We start from the raw sequence: 16,176 nt of genomic DNA on the forward strand, positions 1-16,176 counted from the left end.
GCTGGTTATGCTATCTTTCAAAGACTTCATAACTACTTGTAGCATCTCTGACTCGCTTTGTAGCAAGAGCTATGCATTTCCACAATTGTTCAGAAACAAGAATTTTGTCCCCATTAACATTAATCTGATCAAACTTTTCCTGTTTCTTATTATCAAATGTCCTAGAAGACGTATCAGCCAATACCAGGATTTCATGGCTGAGAAGAAGAAGAAGAAGAAGAAGAAGAAGAAGAAGAAGAAGAAGAGGAGGAGGAGGAGGAGTTTGGATTTGATATCCCGCTTTACACTACCCGAAGGAGTCTCAAAGCGGCTAACATTCTCCTTTCCCTTCCTTCCCCACAACAAACACTCTGTGGGGCTGAGAGACTTCAGAGAAGTGTGAGTAGCCCAAGGTCACCCAGCAGCTGCATGTGGAGGAGCGGAGACGCAAACCCGGTTCCCCAGATTACGAGTCTACCGCTCTTAACCACTACACCACACTGGCTGAGAATATAATATATGATCAAATGTTTGCAGATAAACCCCCAACCCAACAGCCATTGGCTATGATGGCAAGCTGTTGGCCAAATTCTCATGGCAACACTGACCAAAGGTCTGTGATTGGTAGGGTAAAAAACAAAACAAACCCCGCACTTCCTATATATAAGCAAGACATTTTTGCAAGCATTGACCAATGCTAATGGCTCCTTTTTAATTTGGCACACGGACATTCCATTTTAGCCCTAGATTCATATACAACTCACCCCCAATTTTTGTTACCTTTTTTTGGGGGGGGTAGCAGTGCAGCTCAAACACTTGTTTATAACAGACTCAATGCTACTTCTGTTGACTTTTCAGAGTAACAGTATTTCAAAAGAGGTGCAGTACTTATCATTTTAAAAAGATTCACGACCAGCCTTTGATCCCCAGAACTCCAGTTCTGTTTGTTATGTTGACATACATAACGAAGAGCTTAAGTGTACTTTGTCTCTGCCGGATTCGGAATATAGTTTCCCACAATATTTATTAAACATTCACATAAATTTATGAAATTGTTCCTTCTCTGTTGGCTCAGTCATGGTTTGTACCAAGTGGGAAACTTCAGGATTATCAAAGTGATTAAGGGGACTATCGTTTGTAGAAGATTTTTAGTATCTGATATTTACGTTTGCTATTGTAGAAAGGAGGTGACAATAAGACTGAAGCCTCAGTCTTGAACCCACTTACCTGGGGGGGATAAGCCTCATTGAACTCTATAGGACTTACATCTGAGTAGACAGGGGACTTAGCGTAACTTTAATAGAACGGCGTCTGGTTGAGCTGCAATAGCTGCAAATATTACCACCTCCTCGCTGCAACTAAAAATGTCAGATCTGGATACAAGGAAAAACCAAATTGTGAGCGCAGGCACCTCATATTTTGCTTTTCAAAATATATTACACAGTTGCACAAACTAGTTCATCTTACCCAGTCATGACCAAATAAAAGTGCTCATGATGGAACCCTTGGAGCAGAAAAGCTATCAAGGGACAGAGAAGACCTGGGTTGCTCTCAGATCCAAGAGTTCACATTTCTGCGGAAACTGGATGGGTTCTGCCGGTTGCTATGTAAATGCTACCATTCTGCTCCATTTCGCAAAAAGGGAAGCAGTTGCAGAATCCACAGGGCCTTGCATATGAAGAGAGACCACAGTTTGATAGGACCCCGCCAGTGCAGGATGGCAGAATAAGGGCCGTGGGCACAAGCCAGGTCACTATTATGCTCCGCTGAATGGAATTAAGTCACAACTAATGGACCTAGTTTTTAAGTCCGGCAAGATCAAGGGGTAACTGCACCACATTGGGTTGCTGCGTGTGTCTATGTCGCACAATGTGCATTTCAATCCCTTGTGAAAAGAAACTCCCTGCAACTAGAAAAGTAGCACATCAGTAGAGCCTAGCCTTTTCCCTGGTATGCTATTTTTCTGTGGGGGGGGGGGCTGGTGTCCACTGAGACTGGTTGGGTGGAAAGCAGGCAGGAAGACAGTAAGTAGAGCCAGAGCCAATGATAAGCAGAGCCCTCTGATGCTAACTTTGTACCCATCCTCTTCCTCCCTGCTAGAGCAACTCTGAGACTAAGGAGGAGGAAGCTGACTGGCAGTGCCAACCCCTGGACTGCTTCTAAGTAGGCAGGGCCAGTAGGGGCTGCCTAGGGATAGGCATATCTGTCAGTTTTAGTTTCTCTCTGTTTTTCGTTTTTCCAATCACATTGTCATATCAATTTGCCATTTTTCCTTTAAAAAAATCCTTTAAGTGTGGATTTCCCCCTAATGTACAGGTATTTGTATGTAATTTTGCCTAATATACAAAGTTTTGCAAATCCCCCCCATATAATGGATTTTCACTAAATGCATGCATTTTAATGCACACTTTGGTACGTGCATGTTTATACACATTGCTTAGAAACCTGCACAGCAAAATTTGAAGAAGCTCAAGTCTCAGAGGATGGCTGTGTTTCGGTTTGCAGATCGTGTGACTTTGGTAGGCTCACCTTTAAATGTATCAGATTTCTCCCCCATTCCTTGGGCATTCACCCAAATGGGTCAGCTTCCATGGAAGGGAGGGATTTCCTCTTCCCCATGAAGAAGTAAGCACACAAAGTCTTCTTATTTACAGCCTGAAGTTGGGCAAACCACAAATAGATGTACCTCTTGATTCTGCCAGACGTATAAACCAGACCTTTATGCATCTTTGATTTCAATGGGCCTTAGAGCTGAACCTTATGCAGGGCTGCAAAGAGGTTGTTCTCCTGTAACTACCATCGCAGGTCATGTAGGAATGCTGAAATCACATAGGATGGAAAACTAAGAAGCTGATTAGGGGATAGTATTCATAGTATTCTTCCCAGTGTGATGCCTTCCATCTGGTTTCTGCATTATTTGAGGGGCAGGAGCTCTGGAGGCTAGCCCATTGGGGCAAATGGGGCAGTGCCCCAACAACTCCACCTGCCTGTCTTCTTACTGGCAACCCATTGGGGTGGCTCTGCCTGTCATCTGCTCTGACGTCAGCTGCTGTTGGTTCCCTTGCCTGTCACCCTTACCAGTTCCGGGGATGGGGGGGGGAGGCAGCCGCCACCGGGGGTGTGAGATGGTGCTGTGGGAGGGCCCAGGAATGTATAAGAATATGGCTTTAAATGGCAATTAACTTCTGGACTGTGCCATATGGCTTCTGAAAGGAGCGGACGCAGGCAGTCTTCTGCTAAAGGAGGAGGAGGAGAATCGAACCAGGTTTCAATAGATATACCAAACTCCATTTGTTGTTGCTTAGTCAGGCAGCCTCGTAAGGTCACTTGCTGGAGAAATAAATGACGACAGAACCCTTTTGGTGAGCATGAATCTTGGCCAAGGTCAGAGCAGTTGATGAAGGATAATACAGTAGCCCAACAGGAGGAGCTGCTTAGAGCCGCTGGTAGGAATAGGATAGTAAAACAATTTGTTGGAAAGAACCACTTTGCCTCTCCTCACTTTCTCCCCAATAAACCTTTATGACATTGACTTTATTATGACACAGAGACCTTACAAGCCTTTCAGAGACAGGGATTCCCCCCCCCCCTTTGACAGCAATACATGCAAACAGTTTGCTTAGAACCAGTGACTTCTACAGTAATAGGAACAACGACAGAGGCTCCGATGCTCTTGATCTCCCTTGCCCTTCTGAAAAAGAGGGAGAAGCAGCGAGGCAGTTTCAGGGGTGGTCTCGAAAAAAGATTCCTTAGTAAATGATGTTGCATCTTTGAGCTCACTTTAAGAGTGAATCCCCCCTCCCCTCCAGTTCACAATTTATAGTTTGTACATTCCCCCCTCCCCCCCTTTTTTTACAGGCATCTGGATCCGAAAACAGTCACACGTGAAAGGTGCCGGTATGAAAATGGAGTTTATGGAACAGAAGCTCTTCCATTTATAGAAAACATTTTCAGGAGAGAGACAGAAAGGGAGAGGGAGAGGGAGGGAAGGGAGTAGATGCAGCGCAGGAGAAAGAGTGGGAGAAAGACTCACCTTTCCTGCACTATATGAACAGGGGAAAGTCACAAGATGAGTCCAGAAAGGTGAGGAAACGTCCGCAGGGACCCTCCTGCTGCACCATGCACTGTGCAAAAGCACCAGAGCTGCTGCTGGTAGCTGCCTATGTGCATGAAGGCAATGCCTTTGCAGACAATGTCTGGTGCATTTGATCTGCAGCATGCTCCTAATGGTGTGTGGTGCTGCAGCCGCTGTGGATTGCAACCTATCAGGGCTCAAGTCTGCAGCAGATCCTGAACTCAGCCATGACACTTATCAGAGGAGGAAGCAGCAGCAAGCTTAGAGACACTCTGAAACAGCAATAGGCCAGAGCAGGAGATGTGGCCAGGATGAACTTCAAAAAGAGCTTCCTAGTCTGCTTTGCACCTTTGTTCTGAACAACAAAATGGCTCGGTTTGCTTCTGCTTCCTGGAGTCAGTTTACTTCGCCTTTGCCTCACTTCATCCCACCCAGCCTCTGCCACTGACTCGCTATGTTCCCTGGACAGGAGAACCACCCTGCTCATTAATACTACTTACCTGGCAGGATCTGGCTCTGACACACCTGTAAATCCCTCCTCTATCTCTCTTATTAAATCTCATTTTCTAGTGGAGGCTGATTTCAGGCCACCGCCGCCACCACCCTCCAGCATTGAGTACAGCTTTTGCCCAAGTTCACTTTCCGCAGGATGTTATTGCCCATGGCCCTGCTAGTCTGGTCTGTTGGCCTCGGTTGAAGGCCAGCTTACCGAAAATGCCTGGAAGCATTGGCGTCACTAAAGCAATTATCCCCTTGCCACAGCAGTATCGAACGCCTGTGCCAGTTCCTATTCCCAACTGATGTCAAGAAAGGATGGAGAAGGAGAAGCCTCATCGAGATGGTTGCCCAGTTGCCCAAATACTGTTTAAAGAAATACTGTTCTTTAAATTTGCTATTGGGTAGTGGGCTGCCGGGCTGTACCCTAGAGAGAGAAAACTGTATCTCTAAATCCCCCAGTGCTTTGGGAAAAAAGCTGATCCTTTGTCTACTCAGGTCACATCCGCACCAAATCACGTGGTAAGTTATATCTCCTGGAATTCTTTACAGGGAAGGCATGACTGCTAAAAGTGGTATAAAAGTGTTTTAAATGTATGGTGTGGATGTGATCTCAGTCCTTCTGATCTTATCTAGGGCTATGTCCCCCCCCCCCAAAAAAAACCCATTGTTCATCAACTAACAAGAAAAGAAATTGCATTTGATAATGAACAAAGGGGAAGAGAAAAATTCAGAGAAATTCTCATGGATAGTGAAGAGTTTTTGAGGCACTTATCTCACTTTTGAGGTTGCTTGGGTGTGTGTTTTGAGTGCCTTTTAAAATTCATTCTGCAGGTTCCCCATCCCTGCATTAGAGGGTGGTGCCCGGTGGGACAAGGAATGTCTGCTGTCCATCAAGAGTCACAAGAGTCTCCTGCTGCCTTTTCTTTATTTAGGTTGTAAAGAAGGCTGATTGCCAAAGAATTGATGCTTTTGAATTACGGTGCTGGAGGAGGCTCTTGAGAGTCCCATGGACCGCAAGAAGATCAAACCTATCCATTCTGAAGGAAATCAGCCCTGAGAGCTCACTGGAAGGACAGATCCTGAAGCTGAGGCTTCAATACTTTGGCCACCTCATGAGAAGAAAAGACTCCCTGGAACCCTAGTGTTGGGAAAGATTGAGGGCACAAGGAGAAGGAAAAGGACAGAGACGAGATGGTTGGACAGAGGACGAGATGGTTGGACAGTGTTCTTGAAGCTATTAACATGAGTCTGACCAAACTACGGGAGGCAGTGGAAGACAGGAGTGCCTGGCATGCTCTAGTCCATGGGGTCACGAAGAGCCGGACACTACTAAATGACTAAACAACAATGGGCCCTGAGATTTCATCAGGGCCACGGGGCTGGGGGAAGCACTAAACACCCCCGCCCTGAACTGTTTCCTCGACTTAAAAACTGCTACTAGCCATGGAAGAGAAATAAGATGGGTACTGTAGCTTTATTTTGTAACCCTCCACATTTAGCGGGAGCTCCAAATGATGCATTTTGAATTGGGGTCGGGATGGTATCTCTAATAGGTTAATATCTCCCCAGTGCTGCAGTTCTAGTCCAATTCAGTCTCCTCTGCCACTTTCAGGTTAAAAGAGAAAAAAGGCTTTGGAAGACCTGATATTTCTTTACTGCCATCATTGCATCCAGGTGAAATTATGGCATCTGGGTTTCACAGGCAGCAGTGAGGGTTAGGGTGAGGGGGTGGCTGCTGTCATTGTCAGAGTGGCTGGATTTGACTTTCTGCTGAAACCTGTAATTGATCAGTTAGTATTAATCAATCAAGTAGGTACAGATTGAAAGTATGGGGTTAAAAATAATAATAATCCAGAGTCGTGCCCTATGGATTGGACCTCTGGGCAAGCGGCCTTACTGAAAATCATCGCTGCCCGTACAATAATGCAGCCAATTTCCAAATGATAAATCATCTGTCTGTAATGCTTAGTCCAGAGAAACGGTTGTCTTCATTAGAAGATGCTCAGCACCCACCCAACTCCCTGGTCTGAAGTGCTGCAGTATTCCATCTAATTAAAAGCCAAATCATCTAAGAAAACATCCTGAATTAAGGCAGATGAGCTGCCATTTTGACTCCAGGACAAAAATACTTCCGGCGCCACCCAGCAAAGGATCCTTTTTGGGGAATCAGAAGTTCACCACAATTTTTTTAAAAAAATCTGACAGGGTTTTTTTAGTCAGGCATTCTGTGCCTCAGTTTCAAACTAGTCTAGGTAGCCACAAATCCACTGGCATTCTTCACAAATTTACACATATATATATAGCTATTCACATATATACACAACAGGAGTTTGCTGAGTTTCGTTTTGCCATTGTGATACTCCTGTTACAAGGAATGTCTGCCTGGAAATGCCCTTAGCAGGGCACAACATTAGGTGGCGCCGTAGTGCAACACCCCCAATGGGGCAGGAGCCGTGAGAATGGAATATGCTTTGCCAGCATGGCTTTGAAATCCAGGCATCTTACTTCTTGCTCTTTTCAGGAGGTGCAGGAAGGACAGAAGCAACGCAGAGGCAAAGCCGAGGAGCCCAAGGGCAGGTGTGAGACATGCCCAACTGGACAACGTAGGCCACTGGGACTGGGGAGTTGATGTTAACTGGGAAATTCCAAAACCCACAGCTGGGCAGTTTTCCTTATGAACCAATCTGGCATCATTTGCTTTCAGCATATGGTAGGGTGGAATGCAGGGAGCCCAACAGTAGGTGGAGCCAGAGCCGATGACGAGCAGAGACAATTTGCTGTAGTTTCCACCCTGCCCTTCTGAGTTCTGCAAGGGCAACACTGGGACTAAGGAGGAGGAAGCTGGCAGTGCAGTTCTCTGCATTGGTAGGAAGAAGGTGGGCAGGTTGGGTGGGGGGGGGAGACTAAGGTTGGTGAGGCAGTGCCTTATTCATGCTAATGGACTTGCCCCCACTGTTGACTTTTAAGGTTATCGGAGAGACTAGTGAAGAAGGGAGTCCAGGGGGTTATTTTTGAAAATGTCCCATAGAGGCTCAAAAAGGCAGAGTATCACGTCTGCTATTGGTTTTATGTTAGCAAAGTCAGGGCAGGACTTTGAGGCAGAGGTTCAGGGTCCCACTCACTGGAGAAATGCTGGAGGGAATGGAGTTATCTGTCCCCCAAGTCATCAGAAGGCAATCCTGCATAGGGAAGGGTCCCGTCCCCCCATACTTAATGTTTTATTATGTTTTTATATATGTTGGAAGCAGCCCAGAGTGTCTGGGACAACCCAGTGAGATGTGTGGGGTATAAATAGTAAGATTATCATTATGGAAAGGGATGCCTCTATAATCATTGGAGAAATGTTGCAGGGTATGCTAAAGGGAAGGGACCCAGGTGGCGCTGTGGGTTAAACCACAGTCTAGGGCTTGCCGATCAGAAGGTCGGAGGTTCAAATCCCTTTGACGGGGTGAGCTCCCATTGTTCGGTCCCAGCTCCTGCCAAACCTAGCAGTTCAAAAGCACGTCAAAGTGCAAGTAGATAAATAGTTACTGCTCTGGCGGGAAGGTAAACGGCGTTTTCGTGCGCTGCTCTGGTTCGCCAGAAGCGGCTTTGTCATGCTGGCCACATGACCTGGAAGCTGTCTGCGGACAAACGCTGGCTCCCTTGGCCTATAGAGCGAGATGAGCGCCGCAACCCCAGAGTCGGACACGACTGGACCTAATGTGTCAGGGGCCCCTTTACCTTTACCTTTTAAGCTAAAGGGAACTGTAATAGTATTAAGTCCAGGGTTTAGAAATTACTTAACTGCAGTACAGTATGTTTGATTCAGTTTAGCCAGCTATGTTTTTGTGGTGTGGTTTTATAGATTTTCAGCTGCCTTGGGTTTCTTGTTTTTAAGGTAAAAGGGCAGAATACTGCCAGTATTAATAATACAGGAATGAGAACCCCTAGCATTTAGGGCAAAGCCCCCAGCATGTGTGGACCAGTGGTGCTTGGGAGGCATCTTAGTCTTCTACATGCGCTGCCCAAATGACTAAAGCAAACACTGGACACAGTAGCTGCTGGAGGCCAATGGATTTTGTGAGCTTTAAATGAGATTAAACCAATGGTGGGTCATCCCAGACCATGAGTAACTACTTTTGCATGTACATAAGCAGAGTGTAATTCTGCAGATTTAGCTAAGCAAAAAAGCATTTTATTAATAAAACTTATTAATAACAAAAAAGGATTGCTTTCACTAGGTGGAAATGAAGTCAGAGTTTTGACTTCCCTGCAAAATGTCAATCTCATTTCAAGAGTTTTGCAAGGACTGGATTTCACCATATAACATGAACTGTGCATATATATAGAGTTACATATTACAGATGCCACATTTAGACCTTATAATAGAGTAATTTAAGTCACTGCAGCAAAAGAAATCCTCAACAGTCCCCTGGTTTTTACTATTTCATATCAGAAGAGAGAGCAGAAAATTTGTAGAAGATCAAATGACAAATCCACAAAGAAAGACACTAAAGCAATGGAAATTGCTCTGTAAAAATAGTAATGGTTCAAATTAGGTGTCTGAGCTTCCGCTCGGCTCCCGAGAGCTATAAATAATTCAGCTCATCCAAACGGGAGGCGTTCTGCAAGGCGTGTGGTGGAGGATTCCAGTCTTTTCCCCATACACCCTGCATTGCCACACAACATTGGTCTGATGAAAGTGCAGCTTTACGCCACAAGCCAGATAAAACCGGCTTCGTCTTACTCTACCCTGTAGTTGTTATTGCTGGATCAATGAGACATTCTCACAAGAGGAAAAACGTAGCAAAATTATGGGAAAAGAAAAGTCGCTGCTACCAAGCTTAACGTTCTTTAGTTTTGAGGGCTGGGACAGAAGATCTTTTCCTGCCTGGGGGAAAGGAGAAGTTGGTGTCCGTACCCAATACCACGTACGGAAGCTGATCTGACTGGCAGGGGGCTCTGATTTCAGTACTGATGGTGGGGCAGTTTCCTCTTGAGAGCAACAAGCTGGCTTAGGACAGGGCTGGGGAACCTGTGTGCACTCCAACATTTCTCTGATGAATATAGGGACGTCCTATTCCATCATCATCATCATCATCATCATCATCATCATTTTACTATTTATACCCCACCCATTGGACTGGGTTGTTCCAGCCACTTTGGGAGGCTTCCAACACCGGGGGGGGGGGGGGAGGAGAAAATAAGCTAACTCACTTGGACTTTTATTCATAAGTGAGTCCTCATGATTTTCACAAAACTCACTTTTTATAAAGAACAGCTCAGACATGAGCGTTCATCCCTTGGGGAGGCTGCATGTGGGAATTGGCCATTACAGATCACAGACAGAATGCTCATATTTTACTGATGGCATCTCAGGTCATTACATCTGACAAGTCATGAATGATGGGAGTTAATGAAGTCATGGATTATGGGAGCTGTAGTCCAACAACATCCAGAGGGGGCCATAGGATGAAGATAAAAAATTACACACTGGGAAATTCAATGTGCAATTCAATACCTACTATTGCTGTGCTCTGGTAATTGTAGTATTTTATTATTCTGTGGTTTTTTTTAACTGTTTTGTTCTTCATGATTCTAATTTGCCCTTAGGGGCTTTCATGTTTAGAGGGGGGAAGAAGAGAATAGTCAAAACCTCATTTGTTGGAGGATGCAGTCTACGTACTCTGCAACATACTCAACCTATTCATTAATTCAGCCTCATTTCAACAAAAGCCACAGAAAATAAAACCTTTCCCCCCCTCCGATTATGTGTCAATAAATAACTGACCTCTGGTCAGCAGACAATAAACTCTTACATCAATAAATAGCACTATGTCCTTGATATTTTCTGCCTCAAAATGGACTGAATATCTAATAATAAGATTTCGGGACTGACTTAGAGGAAGAGATTGGGGGGTGGGGGAGAAGGATCTCAACATGATTGAAATTCCAGCACACCCATTAACACCCATTCCAAAATTAAGGAATGGGGTCATTTCATTCCCCTGCTCCTTCTTTAATCACTAGTCTGCTGATAACCTTTATAATTGTCCATCCTCACAGGTTTGTACTGGCACAAATCAATGAGCTGACAACTTGGGAGAGAGGGATATTAATTCAGCTGGGGTGGCAGCATTTTTTAATTGTTGAAAAGTAAACAAAATACGAGTGGCAAGCAACCTTAGATGGATCTCTAAGACTGTGTAATCGATGGGGAGAAAATATGCAAGTTCTGCACCTACCACCTGAAACCCCAAATTCCCACCAAGTCTTCTGCTGTGTCATTTACACATATACATAGATAGGCCTTGAGGAAGCTGACATCAGGAAGATGCTGCAATCTTTGTAAATTGGTTCAAAATACTTGAAAAAAGCTGGCTTCTGCATCTTTGTTACTGATTTTTTAAAAAAATGAACGTTAGCTAATGACTTTTTAACTCTAGTTGATATGAACTTAAATGATTGAAATGGTCTAGGTTTGCTCCTCCTTGCAGATCCATCCAGAGATGTTGCACTGTGTCAAAGCATGGGGACCCTCAGGCTTAGGGGCCAAATGTGGCCCTCCAGACCTCTCTGCCTGGCCCTTTATTCTCTCCCCAGGGCATGCCCCCCTCTATTAGCCCCACCTCCAACAGCTCCATGTCCTCCTCAGGCGATGTTGCTTGGCTGGAATGTATTATTGAACTGTGGTTGCCTGGATGGAGAAGTGTGTATATGTGTATCTCAGGTCTGTAGTTCCACCCACTTTTGCCTCTGGCCACACCCACTTTTGACATCTGACAACCTTCCACTGGGATGTAGTGCATGGAAGGTTGGCCAAGAAGGAATGAAACCCTTGAGATGGAAAAAGTTCCCCACCTCCACACTACATCTTCCTGGACAATTCATCATTCAATGGATGCCCCTAACCTAGCCGTACACCTGCCTTTCTTTTCCCTAGTAGGCCACCTTGTATTGGGATGATTCAGATCTCAGGTCATCTCCCCCACTGCTTCCCCCATGTACCATGTTGCTCCTTTTACTATGAAAATCATTCAGAAAATTATCCCAGATCTTTGGTATGGATGATGAGAGGGACCAAGCACAGAGATAGAAAGGAAGGAAATTAAGCAAAGGGGAGGGAGGAAGTAAAGAAGAACAGGAGGAGAGGGAGGGAGGGAGGGAGGGAGGTGTCTAGTTGTAGAGTCACAACACACCAGACAACCTTTGAGCTTATGGGTAAATGGATTTTCATTCTCAGCCTCAAACCTCTTCCACCCCATATGTGTGGAGGAGAGGTTTTCTTGCAAGGAGATACCTGGTGACATAGGGTAGCTTCTGATGACAATGTATGAAGCATCTTATTTTGATGAACATGAACATAGCAAGAGGCACCACCCCTCAACATGACCAACACTCCTTCAGAATTCCCCACCTCTCCTCCACAACGGCTTCTTTACTCCATTGTTTTTCACTGACAAAATGGCAGCAACAACAACAACAAAATCTCCGCCAAAGTTCCTCCTGCACAATCACCCCAAAGTTCAACCAGTCACAAAGGCCTGTATCTCCCCTCACCCAACGCTACCCACAATGCCTTCCATCCAGCCCGTGGGTGGAAAAATCTCCTGCTGTTCCATAGGCAAAGGGGGAAACACTCGCAGAACAAAATCCGGCCAATGAGACTCGGAGAACAGACACATTTCCCTCATACATCCACAAGTCTTGATGCCTTGAGTCACAAACACAGAGAGGATGAGTTGGCAGATGATCACATTGCAATGTTTGAATTGGTTTTCCTTTTTTAAAAACAAAAAAACAAAAAAAACAAAAGGAGGGGGAGTTATACACACATGTATCACAGCATTTTAGCGAGGTGTTCTCCTGTGTTTTTCCCGCTAGCAGTTCAGCTCTCTCTGTTACGCCTGGATGTAAGGCAGCTGGAAGTTGAAAGCAGCATCACTGGAGCGTCCTCAGTCGCAGTTGTGTTCCGCAAGGTTCTTGATAATTTGCCTTGTTGCTTAAAGTTTAGCAAGGAAAGGGAACCTTTTTTTAAAAAAAAGATGTTCTAGTTCACCCCCTTTTATTGGTAAGTCAGACAAAATTAACAGGCAAGATTTTTTGTTGTTGTTTAAAAAGAGGAGAGAGTGCAGGAAAAGGGGGTGGTTCTGAAGATGGCCTTGAGGAGCTTACATTTTAGAGAGAGGTAACACAAATGTTTGATTTCTGTTTCCCCAATTTGCAACAGGCAAGACTGTGTGTGTGTGTGTGTGTGTTTTAGCTTCTTATACAAACTCAGTTATCACATACCCCAAGAAACACCCCTTTCCCAAGCCCTACTGTAACCCACCCCTAACCAGCAGTAGTCAGATGAAACAATATGTTCACTTGACTTTTGGAACTGGGATGCTGAAGGTGTGTGTTTTTGTTTGTTTTTTAAAGAACTAGATGGAAGAGCAATGGTGCAGAAAAGCTATTTCCACCTCCAGGAGAAAGAACAAGAGCGATACAAAGTCTGTAGAGGAGACGTGGGCGCCATATTGGACTCCACTCTACATTGGCACTGGCATCCGTTTGAGATCTATATATGATATATGTTTATGTATATATATATATATATATATTTATAATATGTATATTGATAGGTTTGTTTGTATCTGTTTTAGCACACTGTCCCATTCTCAGGTCTCGATTTGGGGCAGTTGGTCCTGGGGACAGGTTGAACAGAAGGGGCCAAGGTGCAGAAGAAGCCGGAGATCAGAGTGAGACCCAGGCCTCCCCATGCGCAAAACATGGACCAGCCGTAGCCATGGCTGATGTCGTCCGGAAGTCCGTACAGGTACCGGGGGTATCGGGAGAGCTCGAAGTTGATCCCAGCCACGCAGGTGCACAGCGAAATGATGCAGAAGGTTCCTGCAGAAGGAGAAGAAAAGGGGAAGAGGGGAAAGAAGGGGGGGAGGGAGGGAGGGGGAAGAGGAGGATGGAGATGGGTTAGACTTATAAAAAGCAATCTGATTAATTTGAAGTGTCTTGGTTTGTTATTTTTCTCTCTTTATGTGTCTTCTACTCTCCGTTATTTTGTACCCCATTTACTGAACCTGCAATATAACACAGATTTTTTTTCTATACTTACCTGATACGGTCCCTGAAGATTATAATTCCCCTTTTTAAAAAATACTTGCTTAGTGATTGTTCTTTGTTTGTATTTGTTTTTTCTTCATTCCTTATTATGACACAATGGTTTGACTTGGTTATGCCAATTACTGTTATTAAGCAATTGATTCGATGTTTAGGATGTATTAAAAATCAATAAAAATGTACCAAAAAAGTAAAGAGCAATCGGTTGGAAAGGAGTTGGGTGAAGCAGCTAGGGAAACCACACCAGTGTGGAATAGCGGTTAGAGTGTTGAACTACATGGGAGACCAGGGTTCAAATCCACACGTAGCCATTAAGCTCACTGGGTGACCTTGGACCAGTTACAAGTCACATTCACACCATAACTTAAAGCACATTCAACACAAAATGGCTCCCTCAAAGAATCCTGGGAAAACTGAAGTTTGCCCCTCACAGGGCTATGGTTGCTATCACCCTTAACAAACACAGTTCCCAGGAATCTTTGGGGGAAGCCATGCACTTTAAAGATATGGACTACATGTGACGACAATCTAAAATACCTCTTTGCGGTTGTTGTGAGGATACCATGGAGACAGAGGTGAACCATGTAGGCCACCTTGAGATCCTTGGATGGAAATAAGATATAAATGTAACAATGAACAAACAAACAAACAAACAAACAAACACAGAATTTCACTGCAGAAACCCACTAAGATCAGTGAGGTTGATGGGCAAAAGGCACAGAGCCTTCTCTGTGGTGGCCCCATGGCTATGGGTGCTCTGTCATACTTTGGTCATCCCAGAAGGCCATGGAACAGTAGCAGTGGTTAGCCAGTCCCTGGCTACAGAAGCAGGGTTGGAATACCCTTTGCCATGTTCCCAGTCCCAATTTATGACCATCTCTGACTCCAGCAAGTGGCACTCTGCACTAAGCATGCCAGAGGAACTGAGAATAAATATTAAGAACTGGCTGAACGGGGCAGAAGGCGGAATCCTTGAACAGGGGAGGGAGATAAACTTTGTTTCCTGGTTGCAAGTGTTTTGCCTTTTGTGAGCTATGTAAGCCCCTAATCTATGAGGCTCTGCTTGGCTGGCTGTTATTTCCCAAATTTAATTTTCACTGGTGGTCCACCCTAGCAAATGAAATTGTAAGTCAACAAAAATATGATTCAGAGATGCTTAGACTGGTAGCTAGAAGTTCTGACTCCAGGCTCCAGAGACCTGCCTAATTCTCTGCTCCCTGTTGATAGTCTGGGTACATCAGTTTTGCTGTGATAAGGTCCATTGCTTTGTGACTTTTCTCCTAAATGAGAATGCCAGCTCTTTTTCTATCCCCAAAGAGTGGAGGCTGGGATTCCTTTCAATTCCAATTCCCCCAAAGATTTTAGTGAAGGATTGCAGCAAGTAAAATATAAGAAGGAGATAAGGAGCTCACTTATGAAATCAGGCCAGAACTTTCCCCCATTTGCGGTATACATTCAAGGCAGTATCATGCCATTTTAAACAGTCTTCGCTTCCCCCAATGAATCCTGGGAACTGTAGTTTGTTGACAGTGCTGAGAGTTGTTTGGATACCCCTATGCAGAGCTACAATTCCCAGAGTACCTTGGGAAGAGGAATTGGTTGTTAAACTACTCTGGGAACTGAAACCAATGGACAAGTCGGTCAACTGATTTCAGCAGGCCTGCTCTGAAGAGGAGTGTGTTTCACCCTAGACTTGTTTACGGAGTTTTCATTCTGGTTTCTTTATGAGGAGGTTATGTCATGTCATGTCAAGCAATTATCTCATTGGTAGAGCATGAGATTCTTCATCTCAGGGTCATGGGTTTGAGCCCCACACTGGGCAAAAGATTCCTGCATTGTTGAGGTTTGGATTAGATGACCCTCGTTGTCGCTTCTAACTCTACAATTCTATGATTCTAATTGTTATGCCACACTTTCCAGTGCATTTCTCCATCTCTTTCTTTACTGAAAATGTCCAATTTTGCTGGATCTGTCTGTCTGTTCATCTGTCTATCTATCTGTCTGTCTGTCTGGTTTTGGATGCTCCTGTATATATTTCAACAGGTAGACCCAATCCTCCTTCACCAACTAGTTTCTATCCACATTCCCTAGCCCCCAAATATGTGCAAGACAATCCAACATCCTGCACATGGACCTGGCCCAAGAAATTCAGCATCCTTATTAGCTTCTTAAATTATTCCGCAGCCTTATCAAAATTATTGAAGAATAAAACTCCACTCCCTCCCTGCTGCGTGGTGACAAGGCCCATTCTGCCAGAGCAGCTCTGAAGCAAGCTCCTTCTGTGTGCGGATTAAACGCCTCAGCAGCACAAGGCTCTCGAGAGCGCTTCATTGTTTGGCACGCACTTGCATGGAATATAAATGATTGTTTAATTACACACTGTAGCCTCATCATCGGCTAACAGACGGGCATGTGGCAGATAGGGTTTAGTTTAAATCTGCCCTTATTTATGAAAATGTCTTGGAAAAGAGGAAGCAGCCCGATTGGCTGATGCAGGGACTGTGCTATATGAGATCACAAAT

At 44.7% G+C, this 16,176-nt stretch overlaps 1 protein-coding gene across 2 annotated transcripts in view; it reads right to left on the reverse strand.

Annotated features, from left to right (window-relative positions):
- Positions 1-12,582: 12,582 nt before the first annotated feature.
- Positions 12,583-16,176, reverse strand: part of TMEM178B (transmembrane protein 178B) — a 251,184-nt gene continuing 247,590 nt past the window's right edge. For both annotated transcript variants that reach the window (XM_033162031.1, XM_033162030.1), the window contains one exon: positions 12,583-13,429. In XM_033162031.1, coding sequence (XP_033017922.1) covers positions 13,179-13,429 — 251 coding nt within the window. In that variant the 3' untranslated portion in view covers positions 12,583-13,178. The remainder of the gene's footprint in view (positions 13,430-16,176) is intronic.

Source organism: Lacerta agilis, chromosome 10, assembly GCF_009819535.1.
Source record: "Lacerta agilis isolate rLacAgi1 chromosome 10, rLacAgi1.pri, whole genome shotgun sequence".
NCBI classification, from domain to species: domain Eukaryota; kingdom Metazoa; phylum Chordata; class Lepidosauria; order Squamata; family Lacertidae; genus Lacerta; species Lacerta agilis.